General features: G+C 48.8%; 1 protein-coding gene across 10 annotated transcripts in view; it reads left to right on the plus strand.

Annotated features, from left to right (window-relative positions):
- The first annotated feature begins 3,095 nt into the window (after nucleotides 1-3,095).
- Nucleotides 3,096-14,157, plus strand: part of TXNRD3 (thioredoxin reductase 3) — a 35,467-nt gene continuing 24,405 nt past the window's right edge. For 9 of the 10 annotated variants that reach the window (XR_014064426.1, XR_014064427.1, XM_081526626.1 and 6 more), the window contains exons 1-2: nucleotides 3,096-5,730; nucleotides 13,812-13,872. Coding sequence is in view for 7 of the 10 variants with exons in the window: in XM_081526626.1 (XP_081382752.1) it covers nucleotides 5,155-5,730; nucleotides 13,812-13,872 (637 nt within the window). In the remaining 3 variants the exon portion in view is untranslated. Of the gene's footprint in view, nucleotides 5,731-6,032; nucleotides 6,380-13,811; nucleotides 13,873-14,157 lie in introns of those variants that run through there. The other variant, XM_081526633.1, reaches the window with a different exon arrangement.

Raw genomic sequence — 14,157 nt, forward strand, 5'->3', positions numbered from 1 at the left:
GCCAGCACCGACTCAGCACTGACCCCAAGGCCTGCTCCCCGAGTTCCCGGGACTTCCAGTCTGGGAAAAGGGCATGCCGACATTAATCAGAAAATCACACAAGTGTAGCATTACAAACTATGGTCTGTGCAAGGGTCTTGAGAACCTGTCCGAGTTTGGGCTGATGGCAGACCATGGTCCAAAGCTGTTTACAAGGGGTGCGAGTCCTGGGCCCGGCTCCCAGAAGGCGTGGCGCCTCCCTGCCCAGGCCTCTGGGGAGAGGGGCCATGCCATGCAGGTGCCCTGCAGCCGTGGGATGCAGAGAGCCCCATGCTGCCCCGGAAGGCATCCTTCTCCGGACTTTCCACCCCTCAGCTCACTGTCTCTCCCTCTCCTCAGCCCCACCCCCTGCCAACTTTATGTTGCATCTCCCTTCAGTTCAGTTCAGTCGCTCAGGTGGGTCTGACTCTTTGTGACCCCGTGGACTGCAGCACACCGGGCCTCCCTGTCCATCACCAGCTCTGGGAGTTTACTCAAACTCATGTCCATTGAGTCGGTGATGCCATCCAGCCATCTCATCCTTTGTCGTCCCCTTCTCCTCCTGCCCTCAATGTTTTCCAGCATCAGGGTCTTTTCAAATGAATCAGTTCTTCCCATCAGGTGGCCAAAGTATTGAAGTTTCAGCTTCAGCATCAGTCCTTCCAGTGAATGTTCAGGACTGATTTCCTTTAGGATAAACTGGTTTGATCTCATTGTAGTCCAAGGGACTCTCAAGAGTCTTCTCCAACACCACAGTTCAAAAGCATCAATTCTTCTGTGCTCAGCTTTCTTTATGGTCCAACTCTTACATCCACACATGACTACTGGAAAAACCATAGCTTTGACTAGACAGACCTTTGTTGGCAAAGTAATGTCTCTGCTTTTTAATATACTGCCTAGGTTAGTTGTAGCTTTTCTTCCAAAGAATAAGCATTTTTTAATTTCATGGCTGCAGTCACCATCTGCAGTGATTTTGGAGCCCCCAAATAAAGTCTCCCTTGGCCACCTACTAAGATATGGGCTCCAGCTAGTCAGGACTTGTCTGGGCCTCAGTTTCCTTGTCTGTGAAAGGAGGGTAATCCAGGTAGCTAAGACAATCAGAAGCAGTTGTGGGGTTTCAACGGGTCAGTATAGGCCAAGCTACAGCGCACTTTCTATCCGTTCTTCCTTAGGATGATGCCTGTGCTCCAGCCTTCGGGCGCAGGACCTGATAATTTAGGATCATCGGGGCGCCGCCACCGGGCCCCACTGCTCCGTGGAACCACCCAGGGTTCACACAGCGTGCTCTTAACCTGTTTTCTCGGTGAACTCGAGACAGGTTCGACCTGTTTCGTCGCTGAGCGAGAAGACGTCCTGCGGAGGCCGGGCCCGGTCCCGGGGCGCCCAGGTGCGCCGGCGCGGGCGGCGGAGACGCACCTGCGTCCAGGTGGCTGGAGAGGACGCGCCGCCCACTGCCCGCTTCCTGAGCGGCCACTGCCGCCTGGCGGCCGGTCGGCTCCAGTCCCCGCTCGCTCCAGCGTCTGAGCCGAAGAGAACCCCCCGGGCTGCGCATCTCCCCGCGGGGGCCCGGGGTTGGCGGCTGCACCCGCCGCCCCGAAGTGGACTTTGCCCTCCCCGCGGAGTCACCCCCGGGCCTGGGCCGGAGGCCACGTGCTCTCCGCGGGAGGCTCTGCGGCCGGTGAAAGCGGACCCTGGAGCCCCCCGCCCCCTTTCCTGGCGAGCTGGTGGCCCCGGTGCGAATGCGCCACCTTGCCCTCCCTGGCTCTGTTTATTAAGGCCTCTGTGCAGGGCTTTCTGGCCACGCTAGTGGTAAAGAACCCACCCGCCAAGGCAGGAGACATCAGAGTCGTGGGTTAGATCGCTGGGTGGGGAAGATCCCCTGAAGGAAGGAATGGCAATCCACTCCAGTATGCCTGCCTGGAGAATCCTATGGACAGAAGAGCCTGGCGGGCTACAGTCCATGGGGTCGCAAAGAGTCAGACATGACTGAACTGACTTAGCACACAGCACATCATACTTATATATAATATTTATATATACTTATATATAATATGTATATATACTTATATATAATATGTATATATACTTATATATAATATATATACTTATATATTATATATACTTATATATAATATTTATATGTGCAATATTTTTATTATTTATATATATGCAATAATTTTATATATAAATGAGTTTTGACAACAGTATATGTCAAACTTCTAAGCATTCTTTCTAGTTTTCTAATTGTTTTCTTGTTTTAGTTATTCGTATCTTCTTTAACAACTTAAGATATAATGCATATGCCATGCGATGTACCCATTTAAAGTATAAACTCACAGGCTTTTAGTATATTTACGGAGTTATGCATCCATCCACGATTTTTTTTTTTTTTTTTGGCTGTACTGGGTCATCCTTGCTTCCCTCAGTTTCTCTAGTTGTGTGCACAGGCTTCCCTCGTGTTGGCGTCTCCTGTTGCGGACCAGGGGCTCTGTTGCTCTGTGGCCTGTGGGATATTCCCAGATCAGGGATCAAACCCGTGTCCTCTGCATTGGCAGGCAGATTCTTAACCATTGCACCACCAGGGAAGTCCCACCATCACCACAATTTTAGAACATTTTTATTCTCAAAAAAGATCCTATAACCCTTAGCTTTCACTCCCCAAGCCTCCCTTTCTTCTCCCCTACTGCCCAGCCTGAGGCAACCACTAATCTACTTTCTGTATCAATATCTTCTTGTCTCTGTCATCTGGTTCCTTGACTCTGACTTCAATTAATTAAGAACTCACAAGGGATAAGAGATAATTAATCAGGCTATTTCCTGCCCAAGGAGACAAATATGGGGGAAAAAAAGGACAGACATATGTTGAAAATAAAGGATAGAAAACGGTATGTATACAGATACTGACAAAAGAAAGTAGATTTGGCCACAGTAATCTTTGGATGAATAGAATTAAGACTGAAGAGTTAACAAGGACAAAGAAGGGTATTTTATGATAAAAAATATATACATACTCCATTAAGAAATTGTGAGTCATGAATTTTTCTGCACCTGACATCATATTTCTGAAATAGTTTTAGTTGTTAAGATGCTTTTTATTGCAAATAACAGAAACCACAACTTCAGCTGGCTTACATAATAAAGGGAATAGAAGGGAACTGCAGTGCTGATTCCAGCAGGAGATGACCAGGAACGGAGCCTGTCCCACCAGCCTCTCCACATCCATGTGACCTGGGAAGATCCTGTTCCTATCTCCGTCCTTAGTTGTCTCACCTGTTGCAGAGGATACCCTCTCCTTTCTGGGGCTGTTGGGAGGAGTGAATAATGAGATATCACACACGGTACCGGTTGTGTACTGACCATGTACCAGGTGCTGTCCTAAGCACTTTATGTGTATTTTTTGTTGTTTAGTTGCTAAGTCATGTCGGACTCTTTGGCGACCCCATGGACTGTAGCCCACCAGGCGCCTCTGTCCATGGGATTTTCCAGGCAACAATACTGAACTGTTTCTTCTCCAGGGGATCTTCCCGACCCAGGGATTGAACCCGCATCTCCTGTATTGGGGAAAGAAATGGCAACCCACTCCAGTATTCTTGCCTGGAAAATCCCATGGACTGTGGAAGTCTCAAATTTTGAAAACTAAGGTTAGGGAAGCCTGGCATGCTGCAGCCCATGGGGTCACAAAGAGTCGGACATGAATGAGCGACTGAACTGAAAGCTAGAGGTGTCCTTGGGGCCAAGGAGATAACTAACTTGGCACAAGGGTACTGAGAACAATAAACCTAAGCTGAAGCTGTGGGCAGCCCTTTCTCCTTCTTACCATCATGTTTGTCAACATAAAGCCAATTCCACAGTAAGGTGGGAGACACTTAGAAGGAAACTGCAAGGGGCTGTGAGTGAAGGGTCAGCAGGAGACCTGCACTGACCTTGGCCTGCCTGAGAGATGACCTCAGGCACCTCCCTCTCATACCATCCCCTAGAAACAGTTAGATTTGCTGGATGAGGTGGAACATCTAGGCTGAGTAAACAGAAAATGCACAGACCCTAAGGCAGGAATGTGTCTGACACAGCTGAGGCACAAGGAGAAGGCAGTGGCTGAAGCACGGTGAACCAGGTGTCAGGAGATGATCCCTGAGAGGGGCCAGGCATGCCTGCTGGTCTTGTGGTTGAATGTCTCTATTGGGGTTTAATACATTCACCCTACATCCGCAGGGGGCTGTAAGTCGTGGTGAGCAAGTTAGCCCTGAATCCCTCCACCCATCCACCCAAATGATGCATATAGGATTCCCATTCTGGCACAGATGACTTCAGTTCAGTTCAGTCTCTCAGTCATGTCCGACTCTTTGCGACCCCATGGACTGCAGCACTCCAGGATTCCCTGTCCTTCACCAACTCTGAGAGTTTACTCAAACTCATGCCCATTGAGTTGGTGATGCCATCCAACCATCTCATCCTCTGTCGTCCCCTTCTGCTCCCGCCTTCAATCTTTCTCAGCATCAGGGTCTTTTCCAATGAGTCAGTTCTTCCCATCAGGTGGCCAAAGGATTGGAGTTTCAGCTTCACCATCAGTCCTTCCAGTGAATATTCAGAGTTGATATCCTTTAGGACTGACTGGTTTGATTGATCTGGCAGTCCAAGGGACTCTCAAGAGTTTACTCCAGCACCTCAGTTGGAACACATCAGATCTTTAGTGCTCGACCTTCTTTATGGTCCAACTCTCACATCCATACATGACTACTGGAAACCCCATAGCTTTGACTATGGGCCTTTGTTGGCAAGGTGATGCCTCTGCTTTTTAATACGCTGTCTAGGTTTCGCTAGTAGTATTTTTATTTACTTTGTGGGATATAAGCTTTAAAAAAATAGCCATCTTTTGTAAAGATGGTTTTTATTTATTCACTCCTTCCAAAAGTTTGAGACATCCAACCTCACTGAAGACCATGTATCTAAAGGAGGCCTGAGGGGGCTGGTGGAATGGAAGCAAGAGTGGAAGTAAGCTCTTCACGGGGGGCACCCCTGGGGGACCACACGGAGACCCGGCGATCCCGCGGTGTGCGCACCATATCGGTTTAACAAGACCTAGAAGCCTGACAACCGCCACTTGATGAGGGCCGGGCGAGTCCAGCACAGCAGTGTATCATGGCTTACTTCGCATGCGCCGAGGGTGGGCGGGGCCGGGGCGGGGCCAGCGGCGTGGGGGCGGGGCGGGGAAGGGGGCGGAGCGAACGGCATGGGTGGAGCGGGAGCCGGGGCGGGGCGGAGCCGGGGCGGAGCGGAGGGGGCGGGGCGGAGCGAACGGCGTGGGTGGGGCGAGCGCCGGGGCGGGGCGGAGCCGAGGGCGGGGCGAGCGGTCCGGTGTTCACTCCCACTCGGCGCAGCCAACTCGGTGTCTGGTTTCTGGGCAGGTCCTTCCCGTGCGGGAGCGACACCGCCGTCCTGGCGCAGCCGCCGCAGCCGCCGCCGCCGCCGCCGCCCTCGCGGGCAGAGACGTTTTCCACGCCAGGGAGGGGCTCGCCCCGCAGCCGCCGACTGGGCAATGTCCGCGGCGTGGCCGAGCCGCGATCGCCACCGGGGCGCCGGGCCCGCCCGCCGGCTCCCGCGACCGGCCGCTTGTTCCCCGCGGCCCGCGAGGAGCTGCGGCGCCGCCTTCTGGGCCTCATTGAGGGCCACCGCGTGGTCATCTTCAGCAAGACCTACTGTCCGCACAGCACGCGGGTAGGCGGGCAGGGCCCCGGGCCCCCGCGGCGCCCCGCCCCGGCCTCGGTCCGGGCTCGTCCGATCCGCCCTCAGCTGGGCTGCGTGGTCCCGCCTGCGGCCTCCGACGGGCCCGCGGGCGAGCCGCGGTCCTGCCCCGGCTGAGAGCCTGCTGGACGTGGGCAGGGGCACCTGAGAGGACAAGTACCCCGGGTCCCGTCCTGGGGGGACTACGGCCGCGGGCGGCGGGGCTGCTGCGGACCCCACCGCGTGCCCTGGGCCGACCGGGCGGCGGTTTAGGCCGGACTGCACATGGGGCACGCGCGGGAGCTGAGAGTCGGAGCAGTGATGCTCTGGAGGACAAACCCGTCTGTAGGACGGGGCTTGGCGTCTGAACTCTGCTTCCCCGTTTGAGAGTTGAAGCAACACATGAAGGAGGCAGAAGCCTAAGTTGTTGGGTTAGAGATATGAAATTAGGGTTTTCAGTCTTACTGTCAGGTGTACAGTGATTGGCACGTTTTTCAGACAAGTGTGCGTGTCACACGTGCACCTTGTAGTTTTCTAGGAGACCACACTGCAGAAGGACCCTTCTGGTTCATCCTCCCTACACCTCCCAGGGCAACCACTGGCCAGAATCGCTTGCTTTTCCTTAACAGTTTTGCTGCCAAACGTATGTATCCCTAAACAATACCTTGCTCCTTTTGGTTTGTATTGGTACTTTGTGTAAGTAGAGTCATGGATTTTTATATTCTGCATGTTTTTCCCAACAGTTATATTTTAGAGATTGCTGCATGTTAGTATCTGTAAGTGTGGTTTGTTAATTTTCATTGCTGTACTGTTCCTGAGGGTGACTCATAAGCACAGTGTTATCAGGTCCGATGTTTCTAGTATTTTGCTCTCAAATACAATATGGCCATGTCTGTTCTTGCCACATCTCTGAGTGCACACATACAAGACTTGCTGGAGAGTAGATGTCTTGAAGCTGAATTGCTAAGCCACAGAGGAGGCACAATTTTTTCCTTAGGTGATACCGAAATGTTTTTCCACACGGTCATACCACTTGCCCTCTCACTGGTGTATTACCAGTTCCCACTGCCCTACATCCTTGCCAACAGTTGATACATTTAATTATTGCCATTCTGGTGTTTATGAGATGGTATTTCATTGTAGCTTTAGTTTTGCATTTTCTTGATGAACTTAACGTCTTTATCTGTGTTTATGGCTCATTTGAGTTTCCTCTTCTGGGAAACATTCAGGCATTTTGCTTATTTCTCTATTAGGTTATTTTTTTATACCAATTTTGTAGGTATTCTTTATATATTGCAGATTCTAGTCCTTCATTTCTATGTATTGGAAAATCTCCCAGATTGGGTTTTTCTTTTTACTCTCTTTATGTGATGTTTTGGTTACCTGAAGTTTGGAAGTTTAACACAGTGAATCTCTCAGTCTTTTTCTTTTCTGGTTTGTGCCTTTTGTGCCTTATTTAAGAAGTCTTTCTACTCTGAGGTCACAAAGATATTCTCCTGTATGAGCTGCAGGAAGTTTTCGGGTGTGCTTTTCACACCCCTCTTCTCTGTTCCACCTGAACTTGAAGCCGAGGCTGTGTGGGGATCCAGCTCCTTTTTTCCTTTATAACTTATCAGTTGTCCCTCTTCCTTTTTTGGAGAGTCCTTTCTTTCCACTGTGGTTTGAATGCTCACCAATCACCTGTCAGATTCTCACATATGTGTTGGTTTACTTCCTACCTCTTGTCTTCTTTCTCTGCTCATTTAAGTTGTCCTTTGAAGCTTATAAAAGAGCCAAGCCATCAGAACTGTGCCTGACCACTGCTGTGTTGCTGGGGCCTAGAACAGTGTGAGGCAGGTAAATGGGTTGAATGAATAAACGGCTTTGCATCATTCTGGTCAAACCTTTGCTGACATAGAACATCGTAAGACAGATGATTTTCTGTTCTGTGTGCATCACTGCTTCTAACAACATGGCCACTACTTTGAGTCCTATTACATAATTGGACAGCTTTGATTACTAGAACTTTTTTCAGTTCAGTTCTGTCTCTCTGTTGTGTCCGACTCTTCGTGACCCCATGGACTATAGCACGCCGGGCCTTCCTGTCCATCACCAACTCCTGGAGTTTGCTCAAACTCATGTCGATTGAGTCGGTGATACCATCCAACCATCTCATCCTCTGTCGTCCCCTCCTCCTTGCGCCTTTAATCAGAACTTTTTTCATGGAGCTCAAATCTGTCCGTCTGAAACATTTTGGAGGTGCCTGTCACTCCAGTGCACAGAATTAGGAATCTGGCTTCTAGCTGGATGGCAGATATTCCAGTATTTTCCCTGAGCGCTTTTCTCTCCTGGCCAAGCTTTTCATGTGTTTGTATCATCTGTCTTTACACATGACACTTCACTAAATGGGCTGTGCAGTAATTTGACCATAAGTCACCCAAACTGGACACCATATTTCACATCCCTACCTGTGGCCTTGCCATTCAAGAACTCATGGCCTAAAGGAGCTGTAATCAGCCTGTTCTCACGTACTGAAAGACACGTGTGTGCGAGGCAGGTGCTGTGGGAATGAGAAGTAAAACAGCTGCTTCCGGGTGGATCAAAGGAATTAAGGATGTGATGTTTAAGCTGGTCCTGGAGAGATAAGTTGGATGTAGGCAAGGTAGAGCATCCATGGTTGAGGAATTCGTGTGAGCAAAGGCAGGAGATGATAACATGAAAATAGTGGGCTGAATGCAGAGTGTAGGAAGGGAATCAGGAGAGGGATGTGGAAACGGGCTGGCCTTCAGCTTCTCAGTGGTACGGAGGTCTAAATGTGTGCCGCTGAGTGTGGACCTGATGACGTCAGGCTGGAGGAGAGGAGGGACAGGGGCTGACCTGGGAGGAGTTCGCTGAACGTGGGGGCGGCTGACCAGGCAGGAAGCTCCTGTGAGTCAGTCACCCTTATGACCCAAGCTAAAGGGTGAAAAACGGGCCCTGATTTTTTTTTTAATCCCTTCCCCAAATTAATTTTAAGCCACGTTTTCCCCAATCCTCAATTCACACATTTGTGGATTAAAAATATGTATCTGCATTGGTTAGCTTTTTTTTTTCCTGTAATAAAATATGCATGATATCGTTTACTGTTTTAACCATTTTAGGTTCGATGGCATTAAGACTGTTCCTGTTTTGTGCCGCCATCATCACCACCATCCACCCACACAGCTTTTTTCATCTTCCCCAACTGACACTCTGACCTCATTAAGCAGTAACTCTCCATCCCCATCCCCAGCCGCTGGCAACCACCATCTGCTTTCTGCCCTATGAATCTGGCTCCTCTAGGACTTCACATAAATGGAATCATACAGTATTTGTCATTTTCTGACTGGCTTATTTCAATCTAATGTCCTCAGAGTTCATCTATGCTGTAGCATGGGTTAGGATTCCTTTCCTTTTTTTTTTTAATTAATTAATTTTTTTATTGAAGGATAATTGCTTTACAGACTTTTGTTGTTTTCTGTCAAACCTCAACCTGAATTAGCCATATGTATACATACGTCCCCTCCCTTTTGAACCTCCCTCCCATCTCCCTCTCCATCCCACCCCTCCAGGTTGATATAGAGCCCCTGTTTGAGTTTCCTGAGCCATACAGCAAATTCCCATTGGCTGTCTATTTTACATATGGTGATATAAGTTTCCATGTTACTCTTTCCATACATCTCACCCTCTCCTCCCCTCTCCCCATGTCCATAAGTCTGTTCTCTATGTCTGTTTCTCCACTGCTGCCCTGTAAATAAATTCTTCAGTACCATTTTTTTGGATTTCGTATATATGTATTAGAATATGATATTTGTCTTTCCCTTCCTGACTTACTTCACTCTGCATAATAGGTTCTAGGTTCATCCATCTCATTAGAGCTGACTCAAATGCTTTCCTTTTATGACTGAGTAATATTCCATTGTGTATATGTACCACAATTTCTTTATCCATTCATCTGTCTATGGACACCTAGGTTGCTTCCATGTTCTAGATATTGTAAATAGTGCTGCAATGAACAATGGGATACATGTGTCTTTTTCAATTTTGGTTTCCTCAGGGTGTATGCCTAGGAGTGGGATTGCTGAGTCATATGGTGGTTTTATTCCTAGTTTTTTAAGGAATCTCCATATCATCTTCCACAGTGGTTTGCATTCCCACCAACAGTGCAAGAGCGTTCCCTTTTTTCCACGCCCTCTCCAGCATTTATTGTTTGTAGACTTTTTGATGACGGCCATTTTGACTGGTGTGAGGTGATATCTCATCATGGTTTTGATCTGCATTTCTCTAATAATGAGCGATGTTGAGCATCTTTTCATGTGTTTGTTAGCCATCTGTATGTCTTCTTTGCAGAAAGGTCTGTTTAGGTCTTTTTCCCACTTTTTGATTGGGTTGTTTGTTTTTCTGGTATTGAGTGTATGAGCTGCTTGTATATTTTGGAAATTAATCCTATGTCAGTTGTTACATTTGCTATTATTTCCTCCCATTTCTGAGGGTTGTCTTTTCACCTTGCTTATAGTTTCCTTTGCTGTGATAAAGATTTTAAGTTTAATCAGGTCCCACTTGTTTACTTTTGTTTTTATTTCCGTTACTCTAGGAGGTCGGTCATAGAGGATCTTGCTTTGATTTATGTCATCAAGTGTTCTGCCTATGTTTTCCTCTAAGAGTTTTATACTTTCTGGTCTTACATTTAGGTCTTTAATCCAGTTTGAGTTTATCTTTGTGTATGGTGTTAGGAAGTATTCTAATTGCATTCTTTTACATGTAGCTGTCCAGTTTTCCCAGCACCATTTATTGAAGAGGCTGTCTTTGCCCCATTGTATATATATTCTTGCCTCCTTTGTCAAAAATAAGGTACCCATAGGTGCATGGGTTTATTTCTGGGCTTTCTATCTTGTTCCATTGGTCTATATCTCTGTTTTTGTGCCAGTACCATACTGTCTTGATGACTGTACCTTTGTAGTATTATCTGAAGTCAGGAAGGTTGATTCCTCCAGCTCCATTCTTCTTTCTCAAAACTGCTTTGGCTATTTGCAGTCTTTTGTGTTTCCATATGAATTGTGAAATTTTTTGTTCTAGTTCTGTGAAAAATGCCATTGGTAATTTGATAGGGATCACATTGAATCTGTAGATTGCATTTGGTACTATAGTTGTTTTTCACAATATTGATTCTTCTTCCCCAGGAACATGGACTATCCTTCCATCTGTTTATGTCACTTTTGATTTCTTTCATTAGTGTCTTATAATTTTCTATGTACAGTTCTTTTGTCTGCTTAGGTAACTTTATTCCTACATATTTAAGTCTTTTGGTTGCAGTGGTGAATGGGATTGATTCCTTATTTTTCTGTTTCTGATTTTTCATTGTTAGTACATAGAAATGCAAGTGATTTCTGTGTATTACAACTTTGCTAAATTCACTGGTTCAGTTCAGTTCAGTTCAGTTGTTCAGTCGTGTCCAACTGTTTGTGACCCCACAGAATGTAGCACACCGGGCCTCCCTGTCCCTCATTATCTCCTGGAGTTTGCTCAAACTCATATCCATTGAATCACTGATGCCATCCAACCATCTCATCCTCTGTCGTCCCCTTCTCCTCCTGCCTTCAATCTTTCCCAGCATCAGGGTCTTTTCCAATGAGTCAGTTCTTTGCATGAGGTGGCCAAAGTATTGGAGTTTCAGCTTCAACATCAGTCCTTCCAAAGAATATTCAGGACTGATTTCCTTTAGGATGGACTGGTTGGATCTCCTTGCAGTCCAAGGGACTCTCAAGAGTCTTCTCCATTATTTTGCTTCTTGGATATATGGATTACTATTTTTCATCAAGTCAGGGATATTGGGGGGCATCTCTTCAAATATTATTCTTACACTTTATTTCCTCTGTCTCTTACTGGTGTTCACACCACGCATGTGTTGTGCTTCCTGCTAGCCCATTTCCCCCTAAGCTTCTGTCCTTTATCTTTTCCCTCCATGGCATGAGGCTGCACACTCTCCAATGATGTCCTCAGCTCTGCAAGTCCTGCCAGCTCGAGTCTACTGTCGAGACACCATAGTGGAATTTTGACTGTCGGTATTGCACTTTCCCAATAAATGCTTACCACCCAGTTGGTTCCTGTCTATAATTCCTGTCTCTTTGCTGATGTTTCCACCGGGTGAGACGTTGCCATCACGCTTCTCCGTGAATTTCCTGAAGCATAGTTTTCTCAAGCTCCTTGAACGTATTTGCACAGGTGTGTTTGCCTGTTCATCACACCGTCTGAGGCCTCTCAGAGGCAGCTTCTCTTGCCTGCTTTCTTCCTGTGTGTGGATCCACTGTCCTGTTTCTTTGTGTGTCTGGTCACTTTTTGTTGAAACCAGGGCGTTTCCGGTAATGCATTATAGCCACTCTAGACACTGCAGCTATCCTTCTCTGTGCCTGGTTTTTGCTTGTTTGTCTCTTAAGGATTATTTTCGGAAAGTCTGTTTCCACTCCTCAGAGGTGTGGCCTTGGGTCTGTGCTGGGGTGACGGGTTCTCTGGCCGTCTGTGTTACGCTGTCTGACTCTCTCAGCATCATGCCCGGGTGTTGCTCTCCTCTGATGGCAGGTCAGATGCTCTGCTTTCTTGTCAGTGCCCTGGGGTGTAAATTCTTCTGTGTTGTTGTTGTTCAGTCGCTCTGACTCTGTGACCCCATGGACAGCAGCATCTCGGCTTCCCTGTCCTTCATCATCTCCTGGAGCCTGCTCAAACTCTTGCCCTTTGAGTTGGTGATGCCGTCTAACCATCTCGTCCTCTGCTGCCCCTTCTCCTCCTGCCCGCATCTTTCCAGTGAGTTGGCTTTTCACGCCAGGCGGCTGTCGGCCGGGGCCCCTCTGCAGCGGTAATTACTGAGCGGATTTGCAGTTTGTTCTTACCCTGGCAGGGCCGCTCTCCGACGTCTCCTCCTGGCTCTCTGCTGACCGGCGGCTCACAGTTTAGCCTGCTGCCGGGAGGGAGCCACCAGCATCCTCTGGCTCGGTCACCACCACCTCCACTGTCTCAGCTGTACCTGTAGGCGAGAACTGCCCCACAGTCCATGTCAGAGGGTCAGTTTCTTAGGGTAGAGCTCGGTGCTGTCTAATCGTGTGGTTTCCCCCTTGCCCCGAGCGGCCTCTGAGACCTCGCTCCAGAGCTGGGGTGTGGACCCGCTTCCCTTGGGACAGCCTGCTTTATGAGCGGCTCTGTTGGGGCGGTAGCCTCTGGTCTCCTTGGCTTGCCTCTCCCAGCCCGGAGCCCTGCCCTGCCAGTGGGCTGGGCAGCGTGATCAGGGCCCTGCTGTTTTCGCCTGGGACAGAAACTCTGATCCATGCATGAGGTGGTGCAGGAGGGGAGCTTTCCCTTGCTGCTGGCCACACTCACCAGTAATACAGCCTCTGCCACTTGGACCTGAGTGATAGAAATGGCAACAGCCTGGCCTTGGGGTGGCTGGGATCCTGGAGAACAGGGCGCCTTGTCTCCTTGGCCGTGGCCACCTGCAGTGGCGCTTCCATCACTCTCGGGGGCAGAAGACGGGTCCCTGAGGCTCCCCACTCTTACTGATGTCTAGTAGATTCTCTTGAATACGCGTTGCCTCATTTGCTGTGTGCCCTCAACTTCCAGAGACTTCAGTGGCCCTTTTTAATCAGCTCTCGCCAGCTATGGACATCTGCCAGGGGTAGACCGGCCAAGACCCTTGCGCCTCTGTCCTGGAGCCGGAGCCCCTCGGCTTCCCCTCGAGGGCCGAGGTCGCTGAAGGGCCAGAGTCCTACTGACGGTGGGCTCTGATTGACCCTCGTCGGCGGCAATGTGAGGTGTTCGTGGTCACCCAGCTGGAGAAATGCTGCTTGTCTTGAGTTCCAAAAAAGAGGTTTGAGCGAAAGGTACAAATTTGGAAGTGAGACAGCAGATGGTAAAAGAAGGGAAGAGGCTGGCTGAGGTCATTCTGGGAAGGTGCTCCAAGAACAGGAGAAAACATGGACTGGGACTCGCATTCCTGAAGGGCGTGTTTGAACGTCCCTGCTGCTTTGCCCACACTTCATAGCTGTGTATGGTCTCTGCGAGAGGAGAACGCAGGTGCATTCTCGTTGCAGGTTAAAGAACTCTTTTCTTCTCTGGGAGTTGACTGTAACATCTTCGAACTTGATCAAGTTGGTAAGTAGAATGTTTCGTACCTGTTGTTTGTAATCAGCGTCCACAAGATTGACTTCTTTCCTTGTATTGCCTCGTTTGGTTCAGTTTGCTCCCCTCTCTTTGGGTTTGATGAGCTGATTTCATCTGCCTCCACCCCTGCAGAAGATGAACCTGTATGTGGAAATACTTTGCATGGATTTTTTGTGTACATTGGCTGCATCTGAGAGGGGAGTGGAAGGCAGCCGTGGAAGGTAGCACTGGTGGTCCTCAAGCGTGTCTGCCCGTCTCCTGAGTGCAGCCCCAGGA

Source organism: Giraffa tippelskirchi, chromosome 9 (genome assembly GCF_054371585.1).
Source record: "Giraffa tippelskirchi isolate mGirTip1 chromosome 9, T2T-mGirTip1v1.2.pri, whole genome shotgun sequence".
Classification (NCBI taxonomy): Eukaryota; Metazoa; Chordata; class Mammalia; order Artiodactyla; family Giraffidae; genus Giraffa; species Giraffa tippelskirchi.